At 42.0% G+C, this 17,500-nt stretch overlaps 1 protein-coding gene across 1 annotated transcript in view; it reads right to left on the minus strand.

The window, feature by feature from the left end:
• Positions 1 to 2,395: 2,395 nt before the first annotated feature.
• Positions 2,396 to 17,500, minus strand: part of camta2 (calmodulin binding transcription activator 2) — a 42,579-nt gene continuing 27,474 nt past the window's right edge. Inside the window, exons 16-25 of the mRNA XM_080451393.1 lie at positions 17,013 to 17,210; positions 16,619 to 16,661; positions 14,560 to 14,796; positions 12,801 to 13,036; positions 11,129 to 11,310; positions 10,394 to 10,598; positions 7,130 to 7,201; positions 5,280 to 5,419; positions 4,485 to 4,559; positions 2,396 to 3,163 (exon numbers count right to left, since the gene is read on the minus strand). Of these exons, the coding sequence (XP_080307519.1) occupies positions 3,109 to 3,163; positions 4,485 to 4,559; positions 5,280 to 5,419; positions 7,130 to 7,201; positions 10,394 to 10,598; positions 11,129 to 11,310; positions 12,801 to 13,036; positions 14,560 to 14,796; positions 16,619 to 16,661; positions 17,013 to 17,210 (1,443 nt within the window). The 3' untranslated portion in view covers positions 2,396 to 3,108. The remainder of the gene's footprint in view (positions 3,164 to 4,484; positions 4,560 to 5,279; positions 5,420 to 7,129; positions 7,202 to 10,393; positions 10,599 to 11,128; positions 11,311 to 12,800; positions 13,037 to 14,559; positions 14,797 to 16,618; positions 16,662 to 17,012; positions 17,211 to 17,500) is intronic.

A 17,500-nucleotide genomic window follows, 5' to 3' on the forward strand; every position in this document is an offset into this window, starting at 1 on the left:
AACACTGTAAGGCCAACAATATGAATATAGGAATGGATTAAAGAAGGGAATGGTTAAATGGTGATACAATTTTAAATAGAAACAAGTCGATGTGTTGCTGTTTAAACGTCGATAAAGTTATGGATCGTTGAAATTAAAATCTATGCATCGATACAGTTACTGTATTGTTACACCTCCAGTGGAAAGTAACTAAGTACATTTACTCAATACTGTACTTAAAGGCACTCGGGTGGCACAGTGGTAAAGTCACTGCCCACCAACACAGAGGTTGTGGGTTAGAATCCACCGTGTGGTGCATCAGGCTTTGTCAACGACGTCTGTCAGACACTACTGGCCCGTGTTCAGGAGGAGGAAGAGGAGGAGGAAGAGGAGGAGGAGGAGGAGGAAGAGGAGGAGGAGGAGGAGGAGGTGGAGGAGGTGGAGGTGGAGGAGGAAGAGGGTGATACTGGTCATTGTATGTACTCCTACGGGATGGGGGGGGGGCATCTGTCAGCAGGGAGTGTTGGGCGGGAGGAGCAGGATGAAGGCTCTACGTCCTCCTGGTGGAGGCTCCTCACTGACAGGCGAGTCAGTAGGATATGACAGCAGTGACATCACAGACATGTGTGAGGAGAGGAGTTAATTGGCATAACGACTAAATTGGGGAGAAAAAGGGGGTAAAAATAATTGGCTACTCTAACATTTAAGAGGGAAAGAAAAGAAGAGATAAATACTGTACTTAAAGGGATATTGTGTAACATGGTTAAAATGGAGTTTGAAATGACAATGGGTTTGTATAGGAAGGGGGCGTGTCTGATAAAATGAATATCAAATATGTAAATACTGAATCAAACAACTTATAAACTGTCTCTGGTGAAACACAGAAGCCTGAGTAGACGTTAAAATGACCACAAACATGTTGGAAAGAGAAATATCTCTTTGAGTTTGAGCCACTTTATTTCTTTATTTCAATATAGTTTATTCTTCTACTGCACCACATCTCAGAGACAAATACTCCTTTAAGCAAAGGGTTAATGTGTGAGCAGGTCGTTATGGATAAATAAACCCTGACAGGGTGATTAGACCGGCGTTATTTATCAACAACCAAAGGGAAAGGGTACATTAACCCTTGCATAATGACCTGCTCCCCCTTGATTACCACACTTATTACAGGGCTACTTGATAAAATGATTTAACTACTTTGACTACACATGCACCTCATGGTACCATAGAACCACTAAGGCCTTAAAAACAAGGCTCCAGACATCTCAAAACAAACTGGTCAGGCTACTTCTTACCCTTAAACATACAACTCATCTAACCTCTGTTCACTTTGGTAGGGTGGGATGGCTCAGGGTTGAGGACTGAGGACTACCGGTCCGCTGGTCATCAAATTATTACCTTAGGAATGAGCCCAAACAAAATAATCAATGAATCGATTTTTTTTGGGGTGAACTATCCCTTTAACTTTGCGTTTCTGGGGTCCTCAGAGTCACTGTAGGCAGGGGGGGGGGGGGTCAAAAGGTCACGTTATTTTCTCTGTCCAGTATAACTCCAGCCGATTGGTCGCAAACAGGAGCCGGAATATGACATCATCAACATGATGACGTCACGTCTCCCAAAAGGTATGCCCCGCCCCCTCCACCCCGCCCCCGACGATGACGCAATCACCCACTCAGTTATTTCCAGCTTTTCTATTGGTTTATTCTCATACAAACATCATGTTGCTAGGAAACAGGTTGCCATGACAACAAACATATAAACAATACAAATAAATAATGAACATCTTGTATTTTAATCACTGATAGATCAATTAATTAATTAAGCTTCATAATCGTTATCATAATTCACGTTTAACGCTTTGAATAATTATGCAAAACAACCAAATACAAACTCATGCAAATCATCACATTCACATCAACAACATTAATAATAATAATTATTATAATAATAATATACGTGTCATTTCAGGTGTGAACATAATTAATCATCTCGTTAAGAAGCTCGTTAAGAAGCTCGTTAACTCGTTAAGGAAATGTCATGCACTGATCTACTCGCTGTGGTTACCACGACAACACCGAGTCAGCCAATCACATTTGAAATCACTCGAAAACCCTTCTATACTGCATTCTGATTGGTTAACAAACAGACACACGCATTCATACACACACACACACACACACACACACACACACACACACACACACACACACACACACACACACACACACACACACACACACACACACACACACACACACACACACACACACACACACACACACACACACACACACACACACAATGATAGCACAGGTTGTGATAATAAATAAACATCCATTTTATTTATAAAGACTGTATTTCAGGATATATATTTATATAGATTTAATATACGTAAATGTACTGTGTGTGTGTGTGTGTGTGTGTGTGTGTGTGTGTGTGTGTGTGTGTGTGTGTGTGTGACACTACATTCCCTCCGTCAGTAAACTGGACAGATGACACCACAGCGCCCCCCAGTGGTAACTTACACACACTACAACAACTCCACTTCACAGTGCCGTGAGTGTCAATCAATCAATCAGCCCCCCCATTGGCCAATCAGTGTCCTCCTCCTCAGAAATGTAGGCGGGGCTGCTGGTCGCCGCGGTGACCAACCGACATCGGCGAGGTTCTTGAGGACTTGTAGATCCGTCCGACGTTAGACCCCGCCCCTCGGCGCTGTCACCGTGACAACCGTTTGAGTGACACCTCGACACCACGCCCCTAATAAACTGTCTCCCCCTCCCCCTCTTTCTGATTGGTAGATAGATAGATAGATAGATAGATAAATAGAGAGATAGAGAGATAGAGAGATAGAGAGATAGATAGATAGATAGATAGATAGAGAGAGAGATAGAGAGATAGATAGATAGATAGATAGATAGAGAGATAGATAGATAGAGAGATAGATAGATAGATAGAGAGAGAGAGAGAGAAAGAGAGATAGATAGAGACATAGATAGATAGATAGATAGATAGAGAGAGAGAGAGAGAGAGAGAGAGAGAGAGAGAGAGAGAGAGAGAGAGAGAGAGAGAGAGAGAGATAGAGAGATAGAGAGATAGAGAGAGAGAGAGAGATAGAGATAGAGATTAGGTAGTCAATCCTCTCCTCTCCAGCTCCTTGGTTTGTTTCAACTCCTTTATTCTGTGGAGACAGACAGACAGACAGACAGACAGACAGACAGACAGACAGACAGACAGACAGACAGACAGACAGACAGACAGACAGACAGACAGACAGACAGACAGTTACTAAAAAACAGAGTGAGACTAGTACCTCAGATTCATAAGACCTCACAGTTTTAAAGGGCCTATATGATGACATACATGGGCAACTGGCCACATGCGGCCCCCACCTTCACTTAATGTGGCCCACAGGTTAATATCAGAATAGTGATTATATTATTGATCTCAGCTGTTATGATTCATAACATGACCCGCTTGAATGACTTCAGTCTATATCAGTAGCTTAATGACTAGTATTAACATTCTATTGTCCAATGTATTTAAGTTCATAAAGTTAACAGAAGTATAACTAAATGCATTTGAAATTAAATACAAATGTTACTTCTCAGGATTCCAATTTAAATTAACTTTCTCAGTGCCAGGCCCCGAGTTATCCAGAGTTTTTACAGTATACCCTCAGTGCCAGAACGAGAAATCCTGAGTTAAAAAAAAAAAATCAGAATCCAAGATATCATTATCTGAAGTGCTTCTGGTGCTCAGACTTTTTCATGTCAAGGACCCCCAAAATTATATACATTTGGCCACCGACCCCCATCTCAAAATATGTTGTTCCAGGGACCCCCATCTCAAAATATGTTGTTCCAGGGACCCCCAGAAGCAAAGATTTGAGTTAAAAAACTTTTGCACAAATTATCACGATTTTTCAGAAATAGCAGATCTACAAGCTCGCGCTATAAGCTTGAAAGCTGAAAAGCCCAAAGTGTAAAATAATGCTTTTTAGCTCAAATCAAAAAGTGACACAGATCCAGATCCAGGTCTTAACTCATTCCCTGCCTAGGACATAAAAAACTTAATTATTTCCAATTACCAATTCTGCCTAGGACGTAAAAAACTACGTAATTTAAATGTTTTCAAAACTCCAATTTGACCCAAAGACCAAGGAGAAGATCTAGACTCCCATCCACTTCCTTGTTAACTTAAAACTTAAAGATTCTGTATCTCGGCTCCTACTTTTTTTTTTTTTTTCAATAAAAAATCTCTGGCAGTGGGCAAACGCGGCCAGCAATAATTGTGGCAGTGAATGAGTTAATGGGTTAACCTGACACTCAGCCTGAATGGTTTCACGTTTCCTGAATCATTCAGTCTGTATATAGTGTGTACATAGTGTGTACATAGTGTGTGAGTGTGTGTGTGTGTGTGTGTGTGTGTGTGTGTGTGTGTGTGTGTGTGTGTGTGTGTGTGTGTGTGTGTGTGTGTGTGTGTGTGTGTGTGTGTGTTACCTGTGTCTACATCGTCGTAGAAACTTCATAATCTTTCTGGCTGCCTGGTCCTGTTTCTTAGTGAGAAACGCTCCCCTGGAAAAAACAATTATTATTATTATTATTATTATTACACTTATTCAATATCATAATTATTATACCATTATAAAACATCTTATACGTGATGTGATAACTTGGATGTACAGTAAAACTGCATTGTATTAATAAGTGCTTTGATAAATTGATCTCATTGAATGGGTAACTTCAGTAGTATTGATAAATATAATAACACATCAGTGGCGACTAAATCTACAGTTTATTTAGTGACTAAAATGTATTTCAGCCTTAATGGCGTCATAATGCCTGATTTACACCTGAGTTGAAAATAGCAGATCTACAAGCTGATGCGTTGTGAGCTTTTAGATCACCTATTTTCAGAATGTGACACCCACACAACCAAACATAACATGATACATATATTATAAATATCATGTTGGGGGTCCTTGCGAAAATTGTAAATTGTACTTCCATGTATTGTTTCCATGTCTTTCTAAATAAAGTATTAAAAAAAAGAGTGTTTTCGAGTCAACACCCTGACTCTGCTTGACCAGAATGGAACAGAGCCTTCATTAGTATCATTGTAACAACCAGAATGGAACAGAGCCTTCATTAGTATCATTGGTAACACATTGGTAGTACAGATATATAAATATTATACATACTTTATTCTGTAACTACAGTAGTAAAGCTATATAAATATAATACATACTTTATTCTATAACTGCGGTAGTACAGATATATAAATATTATACATACTTTATTCTGTAACTGCGGTAGTACTGCTGGATGAGCACGGCGGCTCGGCGACTCTGCTGGAAGCGTTTCTGTTCGTAGTACGATCTGAACTTGGACTGGATCAAGATGGCCGCCTCCGTCATCTTCTTATACAGCGCGTACTGCGGACACAGAACAAATAAATGGGATTGGCTTTCAAAATAGTCAATGCGACTTTGCCCTCAATACCCTCAATGCCCTTGATGCCCTCAATGCCCTCGATGCCCGCATATCTGACTAAATACCTCCAAAAAGTCAGCGACACCCACAGCCTCAATACTAGAGGCTGTGGGTACCACCCACCCATAAATCAAACATGGGCAAATTCTCCTTCTACAGCACTGCCACCCAGGATTGGAATAGTCTAACTCCATCCCTCAAAAAATGCAGTTCGCTGGGCTCATTTAAAAGAGCCTTAAAAAATCACCTTTCAGGAGGCCAAAAGAGGAGGTAGTACCATTTTCCCGTTAGACAGCAGACCCCCCCCCCCCCCCCCTGTTCTTGTACATATTTTTTTGTTGTACATAATGTTATTTTTTTGCTGTTTATTTTGTAATGATATTTGAACTGTGGTGCCACTATATATGTCTATGAATTGAATACCAAGGCCCTCATTGGAAACAAGTCCGCAAGGACTTTTATGAACGGACCTGTTAGACAATGTATTTTAAATGTAACTGTGCTGTTTTACATTTTTTGCCTAATAAAATATTCAATCAATCAAAAAAAGCCATGACAACGATCTGGTACCACCCACCCATAAAACAAACATGGGTAAATTCTCCTTCTACAGCACTGCCACCCAGGTGTGGAATGCCCTGACCCCAGCCCTCAACAAATGTGGATCGCTGGCTTCATTTAAAACAGCCCTAAAAAATCCCCTCTGTCAGGAGGCCAAAGGGGAGGAGTCATCACTTCTCCATTAAACGGGCGTACAACCCCCCCTTCTTTACCCCATTCCCTCACCCCCCCCCTTTCTACTCTGTACAAATAGTTTGATATTGTGATGATATTGAATGTTTTGGTGCTATTTTATATGTTGATGAATTGAATACCTAGGATCCCAATGTAAACACTTTGTTAGTGTTCTCCTTTCAGACAAAGAGTTTGACTGTACTCTGTTTTTACATTTCTGTTTAATACAATATTCAATCAATCAATAAACTGTCACATGACAACATATTATACGGTAAACGAGGAGGAGTCAAACAGTCACATGACAAGTCCTTATACGGTAAAGAGGAGGAGTCAGCACACACATGTACGCACACACACACACACACACACACACACACACACAAACACACAGAGTGGGTGCACAACAGTGACATCTACTGGTTATATATATTATATATATGTATTACCTTCAGAGCTATCCATGTTAGCTAACGAGAGAGAGAGAGATAGAGCGGCATTCAGACAGAAAGAGACAAAGCATGTTAGTTAATTTCACACACACACACACACCCCCACACACACACACACACACACACACACACACACGCACGTTTTTAAAGACATGGTACAGTCACCAATAAAAGCTTGACTGTCACAGTGTCCATGATGTTTCTTCTCTCTCATCCAACCCTGATTCTCATACGTTCATAAATCATTTTGTTCTTATACTCAACGCCAAAAATACAATTCAATCGTTAATCGCAAATTATTTGTGTGACAAGTAAATCATCAAGTCACATTAAAAACCCCTAACGTCACTATGTTACTCTGTCGTTTATGACATCAAAGACTAGACATTGAACATTAACGTTTTCAGAACACACACAGCATGCGCACAAACACAAACACACACACACACACACACACACACACACCTGTTTGTACTTCCTGTAACATCTCTGGATCACCGCTGCAGCCATGTCCTGTTGCTCCTTTAACCTGCGACCCTGAAACACACACACACACACACACAACCTTTAACCTTCAAGTCTTTGCTTTCTAGTCTTAACGTTTAGTTTGGAGGAGGACGTGTTTGAGACTCAAGACAATAACTGTAGGACATGTCTGGAGTCCCAAACAAGTCCTACACTTGTTGGAAGCTCAAGTGACATGAAAAGACTTGAAGTATCAAGTCTTTTCATGTCTCAGTCCAGTCACAAGCAGTGTTGGGCGCGTTACTTTAAAAAAGTAATTAGTTATAGTTACTAGTTACTTCTCCAAAAAAGTAACTGAGTTAGTAACTGAATTACTCTATTGTAAAAGTAACTAGTTACTAGGAAAAGTAACTATTTGCGTGAAAAAGTTGTAATATGTCAAAGAATTTGGATTGTTTTTGGGAGCAGGTTTCACAAGACAGGTGCATAGACAGTGTTGGGAAAGTTCACTTAAAATATGAACTAGTTCAAAGTTCAGTTCACAAATTTCTCTCTATCTCTCTCTCTCTCTCTCTCTCTATATATTTTTTTTTATATATAATTAATAAGGGTCTCTCTCTCAGCTAAGGGGTCCTTGACTTGAAAAACGTTGAATATCCAGGCCTGTGTTATTATATTATATGAATATAATCCAGGATTATGCCATTTGTAGCCATAATGTTTTAATAGCAGACCTACAAGCTCACAATGAGTTGCATCGCGTTGTGAGATTGTATATCTGCTATTTTAAGCACAGGACACCGTCGTGCTGCGAAGTGTAAATTAGGCTCTAGCCCTGAGAGAACAGCAGCAGCAGAGAGAGAAAGAAAAGGCATCAATAGCGAAAAGTTGTGAAAAAGACTTTGTTTTAAACACAAGCAGTACACCCGGTCCCAGCAACGTTGTTGTTCATGCGTGTGTGTAGCTAATACAGCGCAGGAGCTTTCTTTAATTACAAAATGATTTTTTGCGTCGGAGACTCTGCAAGAAGAACAAACAGCTGTGGGTCATTATCACTCAGCATGATGCTACAGTGACACAACAACTTATAAACGGACATCTATTTTATAAAGTTAAGTGTTGCTTCTCTTGCATTTTTAACCCGAGGGGCTATCTGTAATCAGCTAATCACGGAGCTGCATAGTAGTCTGTAGTCTGCACGTAGATGAGACTGTTCACTCCGCGCTGCGCAGAGGAACACACACACACACACACACACACACACACACACACACACACACACACACACACACACACTAAATTGGAGTTGCTTTGGACAGACGTGGACAAACGCTTCCCCCCGGCACACAACGTGCACTTCACGTGTACATTCTTTCCTTTCCTTTCAATAAAGGTGAAGTAGTGCTTGTACCGCCAATTTGTGAAAGCCATTTTGTCGGATTGCTCGTGACTCGCCATCTCTTCTGTACTGGTCTGGTTGTTAAAGTTAGTTTGTTTGTGTGTGCACCGCGCTGGGTTTGTGTGTAAAAAATACCCATGAAGATATAAATACCAAGGATTCGTCAGTGATGTCATGTCACATGTCACTGCTTAAACAGCGTCAAGTCCGTGTTACTTCCTGGTTGCATACAGCAAAAAGTAAGAGACATCACTGTCGTATCCTTGGTATTTTTTCTAACCGTGTCATGTTTGCAACATGAGGAGCAGCAAACCCAGCCTGTAGTAGCGCTGCGCGCACACACACACACACACAGACACACACACTGTCAGCCGGCCCGTGGTAACAGAAAGCTTGGGGACGCTTGACATAGTAACGGAGCACATTTCATTGTCAGTAACGGTAACAGCGTTGCAGCGATGGAAATTGTAATTAACTAGAAGTTCTGCCCGCTACGCGGGCAGAATTCTAGTACCCCCCCCTAACCCCCCCAAAGAAAATTTCGTTTGGGGGTACAAAATCATGGGATTAAAAAAAAAAAGAAATACCCAGAGGGTTCGGCCCCCCCCCCCCTCGGGGCCCTGGAGACCCTGGGGTCTCCAGGCCGTGACCTACAGACACGGCGAAGGAAAACTGTAAAGCCACAGCCACACATGCACAACCCTAACCCTAACACATGAACTCTGCAGCCGCACTGAGGCGCTCCAACACAAACACTCTGACATTAAGCTGCACACAACAAACATTCGCAGCACACACAACATTCACCACAATGCCAAACAAATTACGTCCGCGCAAAAATAAGCGAGGGCTCGCTTATTTTGGGGTTCAAAAATCGTGGGATAAAAATTTCCCCCAAAAAAGTTTTTATATTTTATAAAATAATCTTACTCCCAGGGGGTCCGCGGACCCCCTGGAAGTCTTGGGGACCCCCACGAAACATTGCGGACCCCCGTGACACATCGCGGACCCCATGGGCTGTTTTTTGTTTTTCATGAAGAAATGTCCCTCAAAAAAGTGTTTTAATTGTTTTAAATAATTTTACTCCCAGGGGGTCCGCGGACCCCCTGGGAGTCTTGGGACCCCCGCGAGACATCGCGGACCCCCGTGAAACATCGCGGACCCCATCGGCTGTTTTTTTTTCATGAAGATATTTCCCCCAAAAAAGTTTTTATTATTTTTTAAATAATTTTACTTGTAGGGGGTCCGCGGACCCCCTGGGAGTCTTGGGACCCCCGCGAAACATCGCGGACCCCCGTGAAACATCGCGGACCCCATCGGCTGTTAATTTTTTTTCATGAAGGTGGTCAGGTTGCTTGTTTCTGGCGCACATCTGGCAACACTGACCTGTGTGCTTGTCACCCCAAACGTGGCAACCCAGATGCGGACGGTGTTGTGTGGGGACATTACAAAAGCAGCTGCGTGGTGTTGGGTTTCACTCCACACATAGGCATGCGCAGTGCGCAGTTTTTTTGTCCGTTTCCCTCCCTACCTACCTACCTACCGGCTTTCAGCCAATCTCCCCAATTGTATAGATAGATTAGATTACTCGTTACTGGAAAAAATAACGGCGTTAGGTAACGCCGTTTATTTAAACGCCGTTATGCACAACACTGGTCACAAGTCATTGGTGTTGAAATCCAAATCGTTTTTAGTAGATGTGATCAAAAGCTGATTGGATGACTCATATAATGTACCTTGTATCTTCTGAAAGCTGATTGGATGACTCATATAGTGTACCTTGTATCTTCTGAAAGCTGATTGGATGACTCATATAGTGTACCTTGTATCTTCTGAAAGCTGATTGGATGACTCATATAATGTACCTTGTATCTTCTGAAAGCTGATTGGATGACTCGAGCGGCCTCGTAGAGCTCCCGCTGTTCGCTGTCGGTGAGCGTCAGCAGAGCGAAGTCCCTCTCCATCCTCCCATTGGACGAGGCGTTCAGGAACTCCGCCCACGCCGCAGAAGAGGGCGGTCTTAACCTCTGGAGCGCCAGAGCGCTGAGGGGGGAGGGGGGGCACATACGCCTGTACACACACGCACACACACACACACACACGCACACACGCACACGCACACGCATACACGCACACGCACACGCACACACGCGCACACACACACACACACACACACACACACACACACACACACACACACACACACACACACACACACACACTGTGAGGTCCATGTTTACAAACAGTTTTTATTTGTATTTTTTGCATTTGAAGACAGTTCTAGGAGTTTTTTTCTGTAACACTAGATGTTCTTCACATCCAGTCCTATATGTCACTGATCAGAGCCGTGGTCAGTGACTTCTGTCCACTTCAAGTGTTAAACACTGATGTTACACTGCTGTAGCGCCCCCTATGGGTGACATTCATTCTCATGGCCAGTGTTTGTTTGGTGCAGATCGGAGCAACAGATGGCCTCTGCATGCTACCATTTTAGGTGATCACCCTTTCACCTGTTAGGTGACCTTTCACCTGTTAGGTGAAAACCTTTCCACCTAACAGGTGGTTTCATACCCTGAACATCTAGTCAAAGTAAAAGTCACCTGGGTGGGGCCAGCGTGTGGGCGTCGACCGTGTCCAGGTAGGTAGCCAACCAGGTGTCCGTGATGGCCGGGTTGTCCCGCCTCTCTCTGAGCGGTGACTCCGCCCCTCTGGGGAAATCCTCCTGTTTGATTCGCTCCGGCGTGGCCTCGATGATCTGCTCCGCCAGCGTTGCCATGTCGACCTGTGGGAGGAGGAAGCAGGAAGTGACGGGCCATTGGTCGAAATCGTTCACTACTCATTACGTATTCAAATGTTGTTGTTTTTTTCATTATATTTTTTATTCATGATGCATCCATGTATACTGGCATAATTGTGTTGCTGTTGTGATATGATGAATAAAAACAATTGCTAACAAACAAAAAAAATCTATACTTAAATATTTAAAATTACACTGTACTTAAAACATGGTTAAGTTCACTATGTATCCAGGGTTTAAGTGGTTAAATGAAGCCAACATATAAAAGCAAACAAACATACATAAGCTTAAGCATAAGCTATGAAGACTACAAACTAAGACTAAATATATTGACAATTCCGTCAAAAAACTCTTATGTTAGGGAGGGATCTAGTGGAACTAAAAGACAAGTCATTTTATGTTTGGTTGCGCTCGGGTGTTGCACTCTGAAAATAGCAGATCTACAAGATCTTCCATTTTCAGCATGCAACCAAGTGTAAATCAACTGTAGATTTAGTTGACTAAAATCTTATGATATTTATCTCCACTAAAAAGCACTTTCTCTTCTGCCTATAGGGGGCGCTACAAATGCCAACAGTATAGTGTGTTTCGTGTATAAGGCTGTTCCCACTAAGCTCTTATATAGTGAGCAACAGCAGCTTATATAAAATTATATATACATATATATATATATATATATATATATATATATATATATATATATATATATATATATATATATATATATATATATATATATATATATATATAAACACAACCAGGTGCTCACAGGAGATGACTTATGGTTAATGGTTAAAAGTATCAAAGGTGAATTTCACCCACTGTTTTACACCTGTTTTACACCTGTTTTACACCTGTTTTACACCTGTAAAACGGATCTAAACGGATCAAACATGAAAAAAAACTACAGAAGACCTACAGGGTCTTTATCAGGACTCTCTGATGAAGACCTTCTGAGGTCGCCTGATATTAATGAAGGCTTTTCCTCTGTTTTACTCCTGAATAATGATGATATAATGAAATATCGTTATAATTATCGTTATCGTTGACGTTGTTGTTGTTGTAATTATAATGCTTTGTGTGAACGGCCGTCATGTGGTACGTGTGTAGTGTGTTTTGTGTAGATTGTATACAGTGTGTATGTAGTGTGTATGTAGTGTGTAGTTAGTGTGTGTGTGGTACCTGTGTAGTGTGTTTTGTGTACATTGTGTATGTAGTGTGTAGTTAGTGTGTGTGGTATCTGTGTAATGTGTTTTGTGTACATTGTGTATGTAGCGTGTAGTTAGTGTGTGTGTGGTACCTGTGTAGTGTGTTTTGTGTACATTGTGTATGTAGTGTTAGTGTGTGTGTGGTACCTGTGTAGTGTGTTTTGTGTACATTGTGTATGTAGTGTGTAGTTAGTGTGTGTGTGGTACCTGTGTAGTGTGTTTTGTGTACATTGTGTATGTAGTGTGTAGTTAGTGTGTATGTGGTACCTGTGTGGGGACGTTCTCTCCCTCGTTCTCCTCGTTCTCTCTGTAACTCAACAGCTGTTCCTCCAACGACGGAGACAGAGGACAGCGGGCCGCGTGTGCGTGTGCGTGCGTGAGTGTGTGTGGGGAGTGTGTGTGTGGGGAGTGTGTGTGTGGGGAGTGTGTGTGGGCGGGGGGGTCGTTGTTTTCGTAGTCCATGAGGAAGAGGGGCGACGCCCGGCCTCTCCTGGGATCCACGCCTACAGACACAACGGAGAGGAGAAGAGGAGAAGAGGAGAAGAGGAAGAGAGGAGAAGAGGAAGAGAGGAGAAGAGGAAGTCACCGCTCTGTCTGCAGAATGTTTGTGTTTGAACGACTATGTCTGACCTGACACAGACATGTGGGAAAATACTGTGTCACGGTCATGCTGGACACACAGAAACGTTCAACACTGTTACAAATCATTCTGTTCTGCTAAACAAGCTGATATGAGGGCCATGGGGTTTGACAGCAAGACGACCTGGAGGGAAGAGAACCTAAATCTCACCCGCACCCCCCAACCCAATATTATGCTGTTGTTACAAATGTGTTGTTTTTAAATGTGCAAATAAATAAACTAAACTAAACTACTACTAAACCTCTTCTGTTTCTGTAAATATACCTTTTGCTGCTACAGAGATACTGTACTGTACTGATATGTATAGCATGTATTATATGAACTAGAACCAGTGTTCATTTTGTCGACTAAAAGTATGATGAAAAGTGTTGGTCGAATACCTTTTTTTCACTGACGAAAACGAAATAAAAACGAAATAAAAACGAAATAAAAACGAAATAAAAACGAAATAAAAACAAAATAAAAACAAAATAAAAACGAAATAAAAACTAAGCTTTATGACTACAAACTAAGACTAAATATACTGACAATTTAGTCAACAAATAAAAACTAGACTAAAATGTGGAGAAGAGATCCAGTAGAACTAAAAGACAAGTCATGTTGTGCTTGGTCGCAGCGCGACGCGTTGTGAGCTTGTAGATCTGCTATTTTCAGAGTGCAATCAAGTGTAAAATCAGGCATCACGATGCCATCAAAGTCGTCCCAAAAAAAAAAAAGTATCGACAAAATGAACTGTACATTTAGTCGACTAAAACTAGACTAAAACTAAATGGAATTGTATTAAAAAAACTAAATCAAAAGTAACACTGACTCTGGAACGATGAGGGACCACAATGGAAACAAGCCCCGCCCCCTGGGTCTTTTTGTGTTATCCTTTCAGCATAACCGTTGACTGTTATACAATCATGTAGTGTTAAAGGTTACATGACGAACAATTTCTTTTTCTTTTTTTCCTGTTTTTGGGGGGGGGTTTCTGACCTCAATTACACCCCAAAAAACTGAACTTTGAACATTCAGTGGATTTTCTGTGGTCTGGGGTTTTCTGAATAATTAGGCTCAGAAAAGTGCTGTGACTGGCCCGTGGACTTTGATGTCACAGTCCATTAGTCCCGCCCCCTCTCCTCCCCGCCCCTCCCCTTCTCCTTTGCAGTTGAAAAGGCATCAGAACACAGAGAGATAAAAACCTGCCATGGCTCACTGGAGTGGATTTTTCAGTTAAAACCTTTTAATACATGTTTGAAGGACACGATAAAGACTTGAAATGTTTTGTAAAGCAGCATGTTATGAAACCTTTAACACACTTAATAACGCAAAGTATTCAATCAATCTATGAAGCTACTGTTAGCAGTTAGCATCCATCAACAGTACCGACCGACGGGGTTTTACCTGCGCTCAAATCCGATTGGTCGGTCCCACAGGCTCCGCCCCCTTCCTCGTCCTCCGAGCCCGCCCACCCCTGGTGAGGAGGGGGGCGGGGCGAGGAGGGGGAGGGGACGGACAGGGGGGAGGAGGGGGAGAGGGAGGGGGACGTGTCCATGGGGGCGGGGCCGCTGGAGTAGGCGGAGCTCGGCGAGGGGGAGGAGGGGTCGCCGGGAGAGGGGAGGGAACTGGACGAACTGAGACCTGAGAGAGAGAGAGAGAGAGAGAGAGAGAGAGAGAGAGAGAGAGAGAGAGAGAGAGAGAGAGAGATCAGTGATATAATATTCAATTTAAAGTGTCTTCATTGTCATGGCAACCATATATAACCCACCGCCATGAACAGACAGTCATTGAACAGTTTTTAATGTGAGTGTTTTTCATGTCATATGAAAGCAGGGAATCATAGCTACAGATTGACATATTGGTGTAGTTTGACCCATCACTTTAGGAGATATGTCTTATAGAATGATGTCTTATAGAATGATGTCTTATAGAATGATGCCTTATAGAATGATGTCTTATAGAATGATGCCTTATAGAATGATGCCTTATAGAATGATGCCTTATAGAATGATGCCTTATAGAATGATGTCTTATAGAATGATGTCTTATAGAATGATGTCTTATAGAATGATGTCTTATGATGTCTTATAGAATGATGTCTTATAGAATGATGTCTTATAGAATGATGTCTTATAGAATGATGTCTTATAGAATGATGCCTTATAGAATGATGCCTTATAGAATGATGTCTTATAGAATGATGTAGAATGATGTCTTATAGAATGATGTCTTATAGAATGATGTCTTATAGAATGATGCCTTATAGAACGATGCCTTATAGAATGATGCCTTATAGAATGATGTCTTATAGAATGATGTCTTATAGAATGATGTCTTATAGAATGATGCCTTATAGAATGATGCCTTATAGAATGATGTCTTATAGAATGATGTCTTATAGAATGATGTCTTATAGAATGATGTCTTATAGAATGATGTCTTATAGAATGATGCCTTATAGAATGATGCCTTATAGAATGATGCCTTATAGAATGATGTCTTATAGAATGATGTCTTATAGAATGATGCCTTATAGAATGATGCCTTATAGAATGATGCCTTATAGAATGATGTCTTATAGAATGATGCCTTATAGAATGATGTCTTATACAATGATGTCTTATAGAATGATGTCTTCCTGATACAGTGAGCTGAGAAAGCTGGACTGAAAGGGACATTTCTGTGATCTGTGACATTTTAACACCTATCCCAGCATGCATTGCTGAAAGGTGGGGGTCTGAGGGGGGCCAGCTAAACACCTCAGATGCTATCCCAGAATGCATTGTTCTCAAATGGGGCGACACTACAGTTCTTATTCATATTAAAAAAGGAAATGATAAAAATGCTATTAATTCACATTTAGCCTTTATAAAAGTGAAGCTCAAAACGTGTCACTCTTCCAGCAGCACTCAGCTAAACCCGTGAGTTGGGTTTACTAAGAGGAATCTTTGGTTTAATTGTTACACCGCGCCCATCCCCCGAAATTGTGTCGTTGTCATTGTGGCATTTCGTACCGACACCTAGAATTGCGTAGTTTGTACGCAAAATGCGTGCAGGTTGGCAGGTCTGCTATTTCTATACATACAACTCGTATTTTCCTTGCTTACTGTAAGTCACTCTGGATTAACTCTTAAACTGCCAGGGTTTTTCAAAAATAGTACTCAAAAACTGCCAGCAGTTTACATGGTAAAACATAGGAAATGTTTTATTTATTTCTCCGTTTATTTTTTAACATTGAAGTGAATGGAGCAGAAACTGTTTGGAAAATGTTATCTCCTGGTTCTTTGTGAAAAACGGAAAAACCGTATTTTGTTTTTGATTTAAAAATAAAAAACGTTTATAAAGGTTTTTGGCAGGCAGAGAGTTAAGAGCGTCTGAAAAATGACTACATTGTAAATTGTAAATTGTGTGTGTGTGTGTGTGTGTGTGTGTGTGTGTGTGTGTGTGTGTGTGTGTGTGTTACCTGTGTCTGGGCTGGTAGACAGCGGAGAGAGAGACATCTGAGGCTGAGGAGAGACGGGTGTGTGTGTGTCTCTGACAGGAGTGTGTGTGTCTCTGACAGGAGTGTGTGTGTCTCTGACAGGAGTGTGTGTGTCTCTGACAGGAGTGTGTGTGTCTCTGACAGGAGTGTGTGTGTCTCTGACAGGAGTGTGTGTGTCTCTGACAGGAGTGTGTGTGTCTCTGACAGGAGTGTGTGTGTCTCTGACAGGAGTGTGTGTGTCTCTGACAGGAGTGTGTGTGTCTCTGACAGGAGTGTGTGCGTCTCTCATGGGTGTGTGTGTGTCTGTGTGTACCGAAAGTGTCCCCTCCGGTGTGTGTGTGCGCTGAGTGTGCGTGTCCTCCGGCGTGCGTGTGTGTGTGTGTGTGTGCGCGCGTTGTGCGTGCGTGCGCTGTGTGTGCAGCCGCTCCAGGGCGGAGGCCAGGTGGGTGTGGCCTCGGGAGCGAGCCACGGCGAGTGGCAGGCGGCCCAGCGAATCGGGGAGGCCGAGCGCCGACGCCTTCCACAGATACAGTATCTCTGCTGCCCCCTGGTGGCCTAGAGCACACGCCCACATCTGGAAAACACACACACGACATAAAGCACATAAACAATGTGACACATGTACACATCTGCAAATACACAACACACTAAAAAAAACTTGATTTCATGGTGTTTTTTCGTCAATTAAAGCCCTACTCCATCATACTACAGTGACAGAAACCAGTGACATCATTGGTAGGCAGGTTTGGTCATTTCAAACAAGATTTAAAATGTTGTATTTTATGTATTAAAGCGAGAACAACTGCTTCCATTCTCACATTGTCCGCCAAGCCCGTAGTTCTACAGGCCGATAAATCCACCTCT

This window comes from Gymnoscopelus braueri (assembly GCF_963280865.1).
Source record: "Gymnoscopelus braueri genome assembly, chromosome: 15".
NCBI classification, from domain to species: Eukaryota; Metazoa; Chordata; class Actinopteri; order Myctophiformes; family Myctophidae; genus Gymnoscopelus; species Gymnoscopelus braueri.